This window comes from Microtus oregoni, unplaced genomic scaffold (genome assembly GCF_018167655.1).
Source record: "Microtus oregoni isolate MIOR12 unplaced genomic scaffold, Mior012 000074F_000, whole genome shotgun sequence".
Classification (NCBI taxonomy): Eukaryota; Metazoa; Chordata; class Mammalia; order Rodentia; family Cricetidae; genus Microtus; species Microtus oregoni.
In genome coordinates, this window is record NW_024543987.1 from 579,071 (window position 1) to 595,611 (window position 16,541).

Below are 16,541 nucleotides of genomic sequence, written 5' to 3' on the forward strand. Positions count from 1 at the left end.
CACTTACATACTGATCAGTGGGACCAGCCAAAGCTTGGTTTTGGAGTTTTGTTAGAATAAGCATAGGGTAGTACTACGTCTGGATATTCTTGGTTCTCACCTGGATGCCAGAGGTGTGCAGAGGCCCTCATTTTTCTACCATGCATGACCAGAACTGTGATATCTCCCAGCACTGGTGAGCTCTGGGATGTCTACTCTGCTCATAGCCCTCCGAGTCCTTGTTTCCTGTGCAGTCGAATGAATGAGGACTTGGGTGTGGTGATACGTAGTATAACATTTGGCCAAGACCCAAAGGGAGCCTCCCACAGATTTCTGGAACTCCTTATGTCTCACCTCTCTACATTGCTGCCTTTGGCAAATTTGAGCCTTCTCCTTAGCCTGCATTCCATTATCTGTCCTCTGTCCCGCCAAGAGTTCTTTGGGCACTGCCCCATGCTGTAAGTTATAAAACACCCCAGGCAAAAAGTCACTTTAATGCTTCCCTTCCCTTCTCTCCAGGACCATGTCCTTCTAGCATGTACTGCCCAATGCCTCTACACAGCTGCTCTGTATTTTGTTAAACTTCAGAGTTCCCTACAGCAAGGGAGTAGGCCCATGTAACACCCTTTGATCTGTTGTTGATACCACCAGAAGTTATATTCTCTTAAAAAGACTGCTTCTTTCGTTGGAGTGAATTAGCTGTATTCGAGGTATAACTGAACTTTAAGCTTTATCCTTCTGAATCAGAGCTGTTTCAAGGTCGGATTCCCATAAGGAGTCCTTGGGGAGGATTATCTGAAACGAAGATACTTACAGAGTCTGACTATTGTAGACTTTCCTCTCCTGCTTTCTAACAAAGGTGAAGTATTCTCTAAGCTAAAATAGAGCCTCCATTACACATCTTTATATAAGAAAATAAATGCGCCACTCAACTTTTTCCTGGTTATGCGCACATATAAAACGATACTGTTTTTGTAACACAATGCTGGAGGCCAAAGGTTGTTGGAAGCCATCATCTGGGGCTGGAGGAAGGGAAGTTCCAGCCACTCAGAGCCCTTGAATATGCCCTGGCAGGCTGAGCTGACCGCCTTCCGCACACTCTGCAGCCTGTTGGCAGCACCTGCTTGGGAAATGCTAAAGACGTTAACCTTTGAGTCCAGGAGTCCTAAGAGAGAAGACAAGAGGCCCAACCTTTCGAGTCTTAGCCCCCATAGAGCAGTGCTTCTCAACCTCCCTAATGCTGTGACCCCTTAATACAGCTCCTCATGGTATGGTGATCCTCAGCCATAACATTATTTTTGTTGCTACTTCATAATTGCAATTTTGCTACTGTTATGAATCCTAATGTAAATGTCTGTGTTTTCCAATGGTCTTAGGTGACCCCCGTGAAAGGGTCATCTGGCTCCAAAAGTGGCTACATCTCATAGGTTGAGAACCACTGCCATGGAATGACCAGAAGTTCCCATAGGCATGAAGAGTCACAGGCCAGGATGAAGAAGAGCTAAGGCCCCAAAGACCTCTGTGATGACAGCTGCCTTCCCTCTTTTCTAAAAGGCACTTTCTGCCTAGAGCCTCTTCAGAGACCAGCACCCAACAGAGACTGTCCTGTTGGCCCAACTCCAGGGTCACCACTCTTACTGGGTACTTCCAGGAGCCATCAGTATAGTTGGAATGTATAGCTTGCCTGTATAATTGGACTATAACTGAATGAAATACGAACATAGCTGCTTCTAGGTATGGTTAATGGAAAGGGTTTATTACAGGAATGAGAGAGAAAACAGCCAGAGGCATCTGGAAGGATCCAGACTGAACATGGTCAGCAGACTGGACATGGCCATCCATGGTGGTGAGTGGAGCAAGAGAGGAAGAGAAGGGAAAAATGGCTAAACTTCCCTAGGGATCAGAAGTTGGGGAAAGGTAACGGAAGCCTAGTGTCTGGGCTAGAGAGGTTTAGAGTACGGGGTTGGGTGAGAATTGCTGGGAGGAGCCACAAGTATTGAGTGAGACTTGTCCCAGGTTTCTTTGGGACCCGACAGTAACAAATATAATTTTTTTTTTACTTCATCTGATGAACATATAATCTTAAGTATTCTAAAAAAATGTCTATGTTTTAGTCTTTCTTATAAATAACAGACTAAAATACCTTCTCCCTCCACAAGGCAACTTCAAAAGCCAATGCTCACGTGGAAACAATACAATACAGACAGGTCTTTCCCATATCCTTGTAATCTGACTTGAAGCATGGAGAACAAGATAAACTGTGTATGACGGCATGTGAGCAAGTCATTTAGAAACTTCAAATCCTTTAGGGGACACTTTCACATTTCTTCCTACCCATTTAAACATAACCCAACACTTGAACTTATGTAATAGAAAGTCTCCAGAACGACTCTTCATTTCCTATTTGCTGGGTAATCTAGATCGAGATGATCGTGTCATGGTAAATAGTTAAAGCTACTTCCAATGGCACCTTTGCTTCAGCCACAACACAAGGCTAAGCACGGTTTACTTCTCAAGGATGTGGATCCTGGTGCTGAGCTTTCATTTTTACTTAGAGAAATGCATGGCCTCTGCATGTCTTCCTTCCACTAAAAGGATGGTGGACATGGCAGAAAATCATTTTGCCACATTGATAAGGCAATGCTATTCCGAGAGCACCTTTCCTTGTGTTTCGAGAGATTTTCTTAGCTGTTCTACCACCTCAGGGACATGGAAAGAAGACACTAAATCGGAACGAAGTGTTGATACTCATACAGACAAAGACTGGGAAGGAACAGGAGAAAGGGCACAGGCATGCTCATTCTGAAGGTCAAGAACCACCAAGACAGCTGCAGTAGCCAGTAGGAAATTGTTGCCTTCTGCCATCATTCTCCGCTGGGACCAACCTACAGTACTTTCAAGCTTTTTTTCTCAATTTGGAAAGCTTATTTGCTGGCCTGAAAAATTGTGTGCAGTCTTTTAATCTACATTTAGATGATTTAGTCTTTAGGCCAGTACAGTGAGCCCTCTGCTGGGCCTACCTTAGAGCAGAGGAGTATGGCAGCATCTACCTAGCATTGGGGAGAAAGGGCACAGAAGCAGGAGCAATGTAGGAGACCCACGACTTTATATTACCAGGAAATTCCAGGAACACGCAAGATAAAACCAAGGCCTTGAAACTTATGTAATTTATCCTGGGCAACAACTAGGTGAGAGCATTGTGACTCAGATGTCTCTAGAGTAAAATGAGACCCACAAACAATATTTACTTAGCAATGTCTTGGAAAAACTAACGTGTTCAATTTTGCTGAAATCTAATTTATCTGTGTTTTGTATGTATAGTGTAGACTATTTAACAACTCTTCTATACTTCCATGAATAACCATGTTTTGCATTTTACACGTAGGTTTAGGTCTATTTTGAGTTAATTTTTGCATAGCATATTAGGTTTAGATTAAAGTTCATGTTTTGCTCATACCAACACCATTATTTGAAAAGATTTAAATGAATGTAGTGTGTGTGTGTGTGTGTGTGTGTGTGTGTGCGTGTGCGTGTGTGTGCGTGTGTGTGTATGTGTGTGTGTGTGTGTGTGTGTGAGTGCGCGTGTAGCATACCAATACACAAATGTGGCAGTCAGAGGACCACTTGTAGGAGTTGGTTCCCTGCTTCCAATGGTCCCAGGGATCAAACTCAGGCTGTGAGGCTTGGAAGCAGGTGACTTCCCCCGCTCCCCCCTTAAGCCACCTTTCCAGCCTAAGATTTCAACTCTTCAAAGTGTCCCATTTCTATTGAAAACGAATTGGCTGGATTTTCTTTTTGTCCAGTTTTTCAAGACAGGGTTTCTCTGTATAGCCCTAGCTGTCCTGGAATTTGCTTTGTAGACCAGGCTGCCCTCAAACTCACAGAGATCGACCTGTCTCTGCCTCCTCAGTGATGGGATTAAAGGCATGAGCCATCATGACACAGCAACTGGCTGGATTTTCATGGGTCTCCTTCCAGATACTCTGTTTCAGAGGTCAGTAGAGTACAGCCTATGGGTCAAAAGCTAAGAATAGTTTTTACATTTTTAAATGATTTTTAAAAGAAGAATAAATTTTCAACGAATATGAAAATTACATGGTATTCAAATTTAAATGTTCATAAAGCTTTATTGGAACTCAACCAAACATACTCATTTACCTCTGTGACTGTTTTCCCTCTGCAATGTCAGAGTAACACTTGCTGAAGAGACTGCATGGCCCACAAAGCCTAAAAATACTTGATTCTGGCCCTTTATAGAAGTTTGCCAAGCCCTTGTCTAGGACAGGAGGATCCTTGTAAGAATCCACGCAGAATCCCAGGGGCTCTCTAAATGCCAATATAAAATGCCAATATAAGAAATACCAAAAGTGTCGAAGCTTTAAATAGAACCTCTGAAAGCCCCAAGGAAGGCAGAAAAGGAAGGCTTTTAATCGCCAGCTATTCTCTCCACCTAGGGCTCCAAGCAGAAAAGCCTTAAGTAAAACTCTCCTTAAAATGATAAATTTTACTTCACTATACAGTTAACTTTAAAATGAGGAAATTGTGAGTTCTAAAAGATATTTATTTTAATGACTTTTACTTAAATATCTCCATGAGTCATAAACTAAGAGAAATATTTATAATACAAAAATGACAGGTTAATGGCATGCATATAGAGTATTTTCTAAAAATCAATTGGAAAATGATGTACAAAGATTTCAAACTTGGTAATAATTTTTAGAGTGCAAATTAGCAGAGGTTAAAAGATATTAGCAGAGAACAAAAAGAATGGTAATATCCAGGGATGACAAGGATTGGGAGACATTTGCACACACTCCTGTGGGGAGACTAAATTAGCACCATCTTTCAGAACATCACTTAAATACCCTCAAAATACACGGATGCAGCATTACATTTAGCAATTTATCATCAGGAAATAATAGCTTCTAACATTTATCCAGCAGTTACTATTGGCCAGGCTTTCTAAGTGCTTTGCCTATTGTGTTAGTCTGTTTTGTACCTGCTGTAATAGAATGTCTGACACTGGAGAAATTACAAAGAACAGATTTAGCCCTTACAGGCAAACGAGGGGAGACCAAATCTGAAGGGCCTACATCTTGCATCATTATCAGAGGATAGAAGATGGAAAGGCAAGAAAGCATGGGCAAAAGAAAGGGAGGAGCCTGAACTCTTCCTTTTATCGGGAACCTACTCTGGCAATAATGAACCCATCCCCACAATAACAGCATTAGCATAAGCCCAAGGTATGGTCATCCCACCCCAATCACATCTTTAAAGTCCCATTTCTCTACTGTTGCACCGGAAACTAAGTTTTTAACACACGAACTTTGAGGGATATATTTAAACCACAATGGCTGCTTTCATTTATTTGCTCTTTGCAACACCACAGAGGTAGGTGCTATTTTGTCCATGATTCACAGATATAGAAACTGAGGCAAGGAGAGATAAGTAGCACATCCAAAGTTGTACTGTAGCTAGTAGAACATGGTAGGGAAAAGTCCAGCAAAATGGCTTAGTGGGCACAGTGTGTAAAGACCTCGCTGCAACGTTTGATGACCTGGGTATGATTCCTGGAACCCGCATGGTAGAAGGAAAGAACTGACTCCTTCAAGTTGTCCTCTGACCTCCACACTCAAACTGAGGCAGACCCATGCCCTTGTATGCAAATAACAAATAAATGTAATTTTAAAATATAAGAAAATGATGAGAATAATTGCAGTCTGGGCTAGAGAGATGGCTAGGTAGTTAAGAGTGCTTCTGACTCTTGCGGAGGACGGGAGTTCAGTTCCCAGCACCAAATCAGGCAGCTCACAAGTACCTGTAACTCCAGCTCTAGAGGCTTGAACACCCTTTTCTGTTCTCTGTGAGTGAGCACACTCACACGAACATATATACAAATAAAAAGAAATTTAAAAACAGAAATAGAAACCAGAAGCTGTGTTTCAGGATGATGTTGCAAGGATTGCTGATGTCCTGCAACTTAAGAGTAGCACTTTGGAGTATAACAATCAGATTGAACAAATAATCAGAGGGTCCCTTTAGACAGTTTCATCTAATTAGTAAAGGCATATGAACCTGAGAGTTTGCACCATCCATAAACTCATCTACCACCATGCAAAAGAAGGAACCCTATTAAGAGTCACCCTAATTTTGGGTGGCACTGTTTCTTGGCTACTAGTAAGCCAAACGGAAGACCTCTCCCTCCCCAAGCCTTACATTTTCATCTCATTTAAAATCTTGCATCTGAGAGGGCAAGAAGGCACGGCGAGGAAGAGTTTCTAGCCAATGCAATTAGGGAATCATGATTCTTCCTATCCAGCACAGCATCCTACCCACTTTAGAGAGGACAACAGCAACAAGCAATATTCCTTTGGGTTTCCAATGCTCTGAGGGATACATACATTGTGACTTGTGTCTCAAATAAGGGCATACATACTCTAACAAGATGGGCCATATGTAAAAAACAATTCTCTAATATAAATGAGTCATTTGCTGGACATTGACAGTTTTCAAATCTGTGCAAACCCAGATGATCCCAGACCTGTGCTTAGCTTTCTCGTTCGCTCATAAAACATGTCCTTCTAATGGGGCTGTCAGCGTGTCATCATCTTCAGGGTGACACCTGCTAATTTACTTCTCACCCGTGGAACCTCCTTTAATCCCAACATTTTAGCTCTGCTAAAAGCTTCAGCAATTCTAAGAGACAGGGTCAAGGCCAGCAATCTATTTAGTTGAATGGCTTTTTTTTATATCAAGCTAAAGATCTTTTCCCGAGATACCCAAGTGTTTGTGGAAACAAACTTACTTCTTGTAGGAAGCAAGGAGGCCTGAAAACATCTTTTCCTGTACATAGACATTTCAGTTAACTAATGAGTTAATGAATAAGGGTGGAGGAAGGGAAAACTAGGCATTAAAACCTTCAAACACGTCATCATTGAAGGACTTAGAAAGGAGATCAAGCCTCTAGTCTTTCTTTTGTGTAATGGTAACAGCAAAACAGAGAGCTAAACAATCCTCAGGCTTAGAAGAAAAGATCCCACCCAAATACACTCCATACGGGAAGACAGAAGAAGACAGCAAATGGAAGGTGTGCTTCACACACAGAAATAATTGACATTAGGGACTGGGGATGTGGCACAGTTATTAGAGTGCTTGCCTAGCATCCACAAGGCCCTGGGTTTCATCCCCAGTTCCATGTGAACCAAGTGTGGTGTTACATGCTTGTAATTCCAGCACTTAGGAGGTAGTAGCAGGAGAAACAAGGGCAACTTTGTCTATATAATGAATTGGATGTCAGCCTAGGCTATGTAAGGCCCTGTCTCTAAAAAACTGATAACTCATATCTAGCACTGGACGTTTTATTTGTTACCTCTGGTATCTAGTAAGGACATTGCTATGCTGTTATAGGGTAACTCAATTCTGTCTCTGTCTCTCTGTGTGTGCTTTAGACGCTTCTACAGTAATAGGTGTGTGTGTGTGTGTGTGTGTGTTCTAGAAGTTTTATATTCTATCTTAAACCTGTCAGAATGTGGGATAAGGGAAACACTCCTGCATTGCTAGTGGGAATGCAAACCTGTATAGTCGCTTTGGAAATCAGTATGGCAATTTTTCAGAAAATTAGGAAACACCCTACCTCAAGATCGAGCAATACCACTTTTGGGTATATACCCAAAGGATGCTCAATCATACAACAAGGACATGTGCTCGACTATGGTCATAGCAGCATTGTTTGTCATAGCCAGAACCTGGAAGCAACCTAAATGCCCCTCCACTGGAGAATGGATATGGAAAACATGGTACATTTATACAATGGAGTATTTACTACACATTGGTAAAAAAAAAAATAATGACATCTTGAAATTTGCAGGCAAATGGATGAATCTAGAAAAAAAACATAATGAGTGAGGTAACCCAGACCCAGAAAGATAAACATAATATGTACTCACTCATAAGTAACTTATAGACATAAAACAAAGAAAAACCAGCCTACAATTCATAACCCCAGAAAACCTAGACAACAAAGAGGACCCTAAGAGAGAAATACATGGATCTAATGTATATGGGAGGTAGAAAAAGACAAGCTCTCCTGAGTAATTTGGGAGTGTAGGAGTCACAAGAGAGGGCAGAATGGGAGAGGGGAGGAAGAAAGGGGAGTGGAAAAAAATGTATAGCTCAATTTAAAAAAAAATGACACAAACTTCGGTCAGGCGGTAAAGAGTTGTGGGGGTGAGTATGATCAAAACACATTATATTAAACTCTTATGGAACAAATAAAAATAATACTGGAAAGTGATAGATTCAAATAGGTCAGAAACATGGCAATATCATTGTTGCTCAGATTAGCAACAATAATATCATTATTTAAAAAGGGAACTGCAGATGCTAGCTCTGGATATCAAGCAACACTGGATTCCTCTCAATGACTAAATAATAGTCATCACTGAGACTGGCTGAGCAGCACCTACCACAAACATCTTAGAGTCCCACAGGAAATGAACTCGATCCAGAGTTAGCACCCTGGCTGACCCCTACATCCCTAGAACATTCAACGAGGACTCAGAAGACATGCTTGTCCCAATTCCTCTATGCTCTGTGTCTTTTCTCCTCTTCTGTGATCAGCAAAGAACTCTTGTGGCCCTGTGTGACTCCCAGGCCCACTATGAGGATAAGGCAAGATGCTGAGCTTTGGCTAGACCCCTGAGGAGAAAGGAAGGGTGCTGAGGGAGTTTTGCTAGTGTCTGCCCAGAATTCTGCACTGGGAGGCTGTGGGCTACAGGTACATCTGGTGAGTGCTAATGTTCAAACAAGCATTGCCTGAGAAAGAAGAGAGACATGGAGGGAGACATATTGAAGTATTGAAAGATGCTAGGTGGGTTAGTATTTAATTCTGTCTCCACCTCCACGGTATGGCTAGCTCCAAATATTTGAAATATGAAAACACAAACCTGCAAGTCTGTCACTTGTATTCACCGCTGTAACCCTATCACCTAGAACAGCTCCTGGCACATCACAGATGTACTACAATGAATGAACGGATGAGAATCGTAAAGGGAAGAAGACAGTGGGCAAATTAAAATTGCTGCCGGTGGGCATCTAAAGATAATTTTTATGATTCCAGGAAGCACTGCCATACTCCTGTGGGTAGCAGTGCCAGGGACTACCTTTATGTAGTTCCATGGCCTCCCTTCCTCTTCAGGCCATATCCACTAGCATTCTCCATGAGCATCAACAGCCTCTCTCTAGTCCCCTTCCTGCCATCCCCACCACTCTGGCCAACAGTATTACATTCCTAAACACCGATTTTAATGTTTTTAAACAGGTTTTGAACAATGAGCACTACATGACAGGGGGAGAGGTTATCCACGGGCATTGTTTTATGAGCATTGTTTGCTAAGGGGTCAGTAGCAAACCCTTCCTCCTCTATTCAGGGAGGGCAGCACTGTGAGAATAGGCCCACTGTTCCAGCTGCATTCATTCTGCCCTCAGTGGGTGCTAGTCACAGCAAGCACACGCCCCAGTAGGTAGCTGCCCTCACAGTGGAGCCAGAAACTTTCTCCAAAGCTGCCCTTAGCCCTTCTCTAGGGAGTTTCTTTGCTAGAAACCCAGGGCTCAGTGTTGTGGCACATGCCTGTAACCCCAGAACTCTGGAGACAAAGGGAGGGGACCAGGAATTTAAGGATAGCCTCAGCTGCACAGTGAGGTTAAGGCTAGCTGGTGCTATGTGAGAGCCTGTCTTGAAATAAATAAAAAAGGATTACCACAGGGCAGAAAACCCTGACTGCTCTTTGGACTGGAGAGGGAGGGGGAAAGGAGTGGGGGGAGGGGGAGAAGGGTGGGAGGAGGGGGCGTAGGGGGGGAGGAGGGGGAGGGAAATGGGAGGCTGGGAGGAGGTGGAAACTTGTTTTTTTTTTTTCTCCTTTTCTCAATAAAAAAAAAAAAACAACCAGAAACCACACCCAGAGGCTTTGAAACCTTCCTAAACACAGAACGTCAATCAGGAAAGTGGGATGGAGGCGGTAGAAACACAGACGCAGGAGCTATTTTTGAGAGACTAGAAATAAAAAAACTACAGGTGTGTTCTGCACAAGTAGAAATGTTCCCAAATCCATAAGTCTTCTTTCTAAATAAAAACAAATCGGGTTGCAACATCTCATGCTCGTTTCCAGGGACACACAAATAGTTCAGGTCTCTGTGCCTTATTTCAAGAACCACAGAGGGCTCGCAGACACCCACTAAAGGTGTCTGACTCATTTTCTAGAAAGTCACACAAATGACAACCTAGAGTGGGAAAGGAGGCCAGAGCCTGCTCTGTGACTCCTGGCAGGGCACAGAAAGCAGGGCAGCCGGGCGGTAGTGGCGCATGCCTTTAATCCCAGCACTCGGGAGGCAGAGGCAGGCGGATCTCTGTGAGTTCGAGACCAGCCTGGTCTACAAGAGCTAGTTCCAGGACAGGCTCCAAACCCACAGAGAAACCCTGTCTCAAAAAAAACAAAACAACCCCCCCCCCAAAAAAAAAACAGAAAGCAGGGCAATGGAAATCACCTCAGCTGACAGGCAAAGGAAAGAGCTCTAGCATGTGGGGCCAGTGGAAACTCAAACAGTGAATAACACTGAAAGGCAAAAATAGTACTTCAGCTCTTTTACCTCAACTCATATACAGAATAAACAGGTACAGGTACATCCAAACACATATTTAGCCAGTGGTGACGAACCTATCCATTTTAGGTTAGCTTATAATCATCCAAATGAATCTGAGTGACTCATCAACTAAAAGGAAGAGGTAAGAATTTTTCTACAATATCAGTAGGTTTTTTTTTTTTACAGACTCAACACCATTTTTCTTACTTTCAGCAGACAAAAAAGCAGCATATTTTTCTTTCATCTTGCTAAAACCTCACCCACTGAATTCTTAACTATTGCAGGTGGATTTTTAAAAACACCTTTACCCACTTAATGTCATCCTTGTATTCATCCCCAACAGCAAGGAGGGACCAGACCCAGAGCCTACAATTCCTTTTGCTAAAGTTTCAAAAGGAAAAGCCAGAATGGAAGCTGACAATAGCTAGAATTATTGTTAGCACAGGCAGATTCACTGCTGTAAGACATGCCTCATGCACAGCACCTTAACAAACAGTCACAGTAGGCCTGTGACGTCAGCTTTCTGACCCTTGCTTACAGCTGAGGAAATTAAGGCTCGGAGAGATCAGTTCACATGCCCAAAGATACATCACCAGAAACCGTGATGCTGGAACTCCAACCTTGGCTTCCCTGAGCTGGAAGCCTACAGGACTCATTATCTTAACACGCCACTCTCAAGGTCAAGGTTGGCAGAGATTTTATGACAATGAAAATGAAGTCTGTATCAGTAGAGGATAGTAAGAGTTCTGTTTTCTCAGCAGATCATATAAAATAATATGAATAAAATGACAAGCTCATAATATCGGTAAGATAAACTGATGATCTTAAATAGTGATCTTAAATATCACTATAGAAACTTCATCCAGCAACTGATGGAAACAGAGGCAGAGATCTGCATCGGATCACTGGACTGAGCTCCCAAAGTCCAGTTGAAGAATGGGAGGAATGAGAATATGAGCAAAGAGGTCAAGACCATGATGGGTACACCCACTGAAACAGTCTACTTGACCTAATGGGATTCAGAAACTCCAGCCAGACTGGGAAGGAACAAGCATAGGACCAAACTAGTCCCTCTGAATGTGGGTGACAGTTGCATGGCTGTGGCAAACTGAGGAAACACTGGCAGTGGCACCAGGATTTATCCCTACTGCTTGTACTGGCTTTTTGGGAACCCATTCTCTCTGGATGGATACCTTGCTCAGCCTAGATATAGGAGGGAGGGCCTTGACCTTTCCCAAAGCAATGTGCCTTACCTCTCTGAGGATTGGATTGGGGGGAAGGGTATGTGGAGGGAATGGGAGGAGGAGAGGGAGTGGGAACTTGGATTGGTATGTATAATGATAAAAAGATAGTTTGTTTTCTTTTTTAAATAAATAAATAAAAGGAAACAAAATTGCAAAAAGGAAACAAAATTGCAAAAAAGAACACAACACGTGCACATACGTGTAAACACAAGCATCTATACACTAAATATGTATTTTTAAAGAAAACAATTCAGTGGGTAGTCAGCATCCCTACAGGAATGTGCATGCTCAAGGTCAGTCCCATGAGGACATACAAGTCAAATGGGGACATATGGTAGGTGTCTCAGAAAAGTTACATATTCCAAAGCCAAAATGTCTGAGGGAAGAAGTAGCATATCCCCAGTCTGGATTTTACCACAAAAGAAAGTCATTGAAGACTTTGCTTGGTGCACAGGGATCACAAATTAAACATTGTTGTGGGGTGTCAAGAAGAAGATGCTGGGATGCTAAGGATGAAACAGTTGGGTAGATGGGGCGGGAAAAAAGCACCCCTCCATGTTCACCACCTCAGGGCACTTCTCAGCAGCGAAGGAGGAGACTCAGAGCGTTCATCAGGCCAGTAAAGCAAGCCTGGGCTCATTTGCATGCTCAGGAAGTTGAGTGGAAGGAAGCTTGGAAGGGGGCAGAATTAGGGACCAATTGTCTAAATAGCATATGGACTCTTGGCCTAGAGAACAAATGTGTATAGGGGAAATGGCAGCATCATATTATATTCGCAAACCACTTCCAAGCGTCTCGACATTTGAAACCAGAGAAACGGGGTGCAGCCCTCAGAGGGCACTCTTAAAAGTAGCCTGTCACATTCTTCTGTTCATGGGTACCCACTGAATGGCTGGGACTTGTTGAGGTTGCTTTTCAGACCAAGCTCTCCCTTCCCCAAATCAGATTCCTTTTCTGAGACTGGATCCTAGACTGCAACATACAGGACAAAACCAAGAAACGAATGTGTGTATTCCTTAGGCACAGAACGTATTCAAGTGGCAAGGACTGGAGGGTAGGTTCTTAAAGGGGAAAATCGCCATCTCCAGATAAAAGAGAAATCATGGTGCTATTTCCTTTTCTCAAATCTTCATAAATGTCACTAACACACCATGTCTCAATAAAAAGAGGCTGCCCCCCCCCCAGGAACAAAACAGAAATAAAGACAGTGAGTCCATCCCCCACTACAAAGAATGGCGGTTTCTTAATTCGCTATTCTGTCAGTATAAGGGGAAAGTGCTCTATTCCTTCCCTGCACGGCTAAAAACCAATTATCAGTGCTAATTATTAAAGCATTTGCATTATGCTTCGCACCCATTTAACAACTTGCTTATCCCACTTGTTTGGCTAAAGGTCTGATTAAAAATAGGAAATGCACTTTGCAGAAGAGAGCTGCCTTCTAAGGAGGAGGGGAGGGTGGGGAGAAAAGGGAACCACTTCTTGCAGAAAGGAGCAAGAAAAGCATTGTTCCCTTCCTATTCTTTCCTCCTGCCACATTCAACACCCACGGAGTCACACTGAACTAAGGTAGGGGGAGAAGAGCTTACAGGTAAAAAAGATGGACACATTCTCAGAGGAGGGAATAGTTGACTATTCCAGAAGGTGTTTGTATAGTTGTAGCGCTGTTCTACACTCATTGAGTCCATGAGAGGGTCAACAGTCTTCCCCCCCCCCCCAAAAAAACCACCCAACAATCACTAGATAGTTGGTAAGCTTAATATCTGGAGCACTTCCTACACTAGCATCTAGAGGTAGAAATAGGCAACACCATAGCAGTCCCCCAGCTTCTTGGTAAGAGCCACAGGGCCTTTGCCCAACTCACATTCCCTGTTCCCCTTCCTGGATCATGCATCTTTTAGAGTGACAATACTTCCCTGTCCTATAAGAGCTCAGGTGACTGTGGAGATGTCTAAGTCATCCTGGCATGTAGAAAATAACCATGTTTCCAGCCACTCGCCTGGACCCAAGAATAAAACTACTTTCTGCATCTTAAAGGTTGCCTGGCTTCTTGTTGCACTCAACCATCACAAAATCCTTATACTTCAGAGAAGAATGTTGTTTGTTCTAGGAAGCACTTGACTAATATGACTTCTAGCTACCTGCGCGGTGAGTGGCATTACATGAAAGGAGAAATGCTGTGTGGTCAAGACCTTCGCAAACTGCTTTGCTTCACGCAGACTTTATAGCTCTCCAGCATTTCACGCGGCTCTGGCTGTAGTGATAATAAAATCATCCAACCTTTATAGCCCAAACAAGACAAGCAAAATTCATTCCGGCACTCTCCCTGCCTTTGATCTGAATAGCAAACATTCTTTAAGGTTTTGCTGCTTGTGAGGCATGACCAGCCTTTTAAGAGCCCCTCCTTGGGTTCCTGATGACACAGAGCTTTCAGCCTGGCCACTGTAGAGGGCAGAAGCTGCAGCTAAGTAGGCTGCCTTCTAGAACAGACTCCTCTTCAGGGTCATGTAGGTGTGCAGCTGGCCCTGAGGTAGACAGAGACCTACTGGGTTCTCAAGTTGCCTTGTTTTCTAGGATAACCTGAGCAGAAAGAAAAATGCAAATATTTCTCACATGTTTGAGACCATAAAACAAAGCAAGCCAGGCATGATGGAACATGTCTATGATTCCAGCACTTGGGAGACTAAGGCAGAAGGGTGGCGAGTTCAAGACCAGCTTGGGCTATCTAACAAGGCCCTGTCTCAAAACAAAACAAAATGGCTAAAATGAATGCTTATCGTCTCTAGCTACTACAAAGCACTTTACAGCTTAGAAAGTGGGAGAGAATCTTTGTTTACCTTATTGATGAGAGTCACTATATCTCCTTCCTTGATTGTCAATTCATCATCATTCTGTGCCTCATATGGAAATATTACTTTGCAGTAATCCTTGGCTGTAAGAAAGAAAAAAATAGAACCTTTAAGGGGCGTCAGCCAATGAGCAGACTCAGATGGAGAGGTTCCCTGCCACAACAACCTCAAGAAAAAGGGATGCTTAAAGGATATTACTGAGGATAAAGAAGGGGTTCTGCTCCGAAAGCTACCTAAGAGAGCTTATGGTGGGCTCATGCATATTTGTCTCTGCATTTTACCCTCACGAGTCACAGAACACCATGAATGCCATGGGCCAATTTGCTTTTCTCAGGTAGAGAGGCCACATGGCATCTTTCATCCTGAGAAAGTAGATGTGTACCATCTGATAATTTCTGAAGGAATATAGACAGGCAGATTTGAATTTTTTCCTCATTGCCTTACTGTACAGATTACAAAATGAGAAAAAGGGGACCTTTTTTTTTTTTAAAAAAAAATCTGTTATAAAACCAACACAGTGAATAAAACAATGAAAAATTACCTCATTACCCTATATATTAGGACTGAGCTCCCAAGGTCCAGTTGAAGAGCAGAAGGAGGGAGAATATGAGCAAGGAAGTCAGGACCATGAGGGGTTGGTTCACCTACTGAGACAGTGTGCCTGATCTAATGGGAGCTCACCAAAGCCAGCTGGACTGGGGCTGAACGAGCATGGGATCAAACTGGACCCTCTGAATGTGGCTGACAATGGGGGCTGACTGAGAAGCCAATGAAAATGGCACTGGGATTTGTCTCTACTGCATGTACTGGCTTTTTGGGATCCTAGTCTGTTTGGATGCTCACCTTCCTAGGCCTGGATGGAGGTGGGAGGACCTTGGACTTCCCACAGGGAAGAGTACCCTGCCCTCTCTTAGGACTGGAGGGGGAGGGGAGTAGGTGAGTGGCGGAGCAGGAGGGAAATGGGAGGAGGGGAGGAAGTGGAAATTTTGAATGGTATTGTTTATAAAGCAATAAAAACAAAAAATAAAAAAGAGATAATCACCAATGCATTTGCATATAAAAAGTCAACTATGAGCAGCCAACAAATACTGTCAAAACATTTTTATGCACCTCTATGTAGGATGGGTGAACTTATTCATTGTATACCTCATGGTCTTTTTGCACAAACCTGCTTGATTTTGATGGGGCTGTTATTGGGCAAGAAAATACACAGTCCTTGCTGAAGAGGAAAAAAATACTTTGGCTATTCAAAATCAGTTCACATATTAATGAGTTTTATGCTTTGAAACTATATCTGATATGAAGTTAGTGTTATCAAAAAGCACCATGTAAAAATAGCGAAAACCTTTGTAAGGGATTTGGGAAATGAGGACTTGGCCACCAGGCTTTCAAGACTTAGGACAGAAGGTGGAAAGAAAAACTCAAAGAAGTTAGTATCTTCTAGAGCAGACATTTACTGTAGTCTACAATAGAGTCCAAAAATTGCACAGACATTTCCTAAGGCTACTTCCTGCAGCTAGTCATAACCTACAGCTATATACCTGAGTGTCAATTACATGGTTGCCAGTATACTTTATACCACAAAATGCAATGTTTTATGTTGGTGAGCAGCCTATCCATCAAAGAGAGTGACATGTAAAATAAAGGCGATCAGACAATCCATAATGCAGACACACTGTGCTCTAGGGTGGATATGGCAAGGCGGGGAGAGGGAATCACTCTACTTCTGTGCAGAAGTTCTTGGCTTCTGTCCAGTGGCTTGAAGATAGCAGTTATATCCCCATCTGCATGGAATGAACCTTCATCCTTGGGTTCTCTGGGCTTTCTCATGGCT

The 16,541-nt window shown here is 42.9% G+C and overlaps 1 protein-coding gene across 10 annotated transcripts in view; it reads right to left on the minus strand.

The window, feature by feature from the left end:
* Window positions 1-16,541, minus strand: part of Sh3kbp1 (SH3 domain containing kinase binding protein 1) — a 317,007-nt gene that overhangs the window by 78,691 nt on the left and 221,775 nt on the right. For all 10 annotated transcript variants that reach the window (XM_041642315.1, XM_041642313.1, XM_041642317.1 and 7 more), the window contains one exon: window positions 14,696-14,790. In XM_041642315.1, coding sequence (XP_041498249.1) covers window positions 14,696-14,790 — 95 coding nt within the window. The remainder of the gene's footprint in view (window positions 1-14,695; window positions 14,791-16,541) is intronic.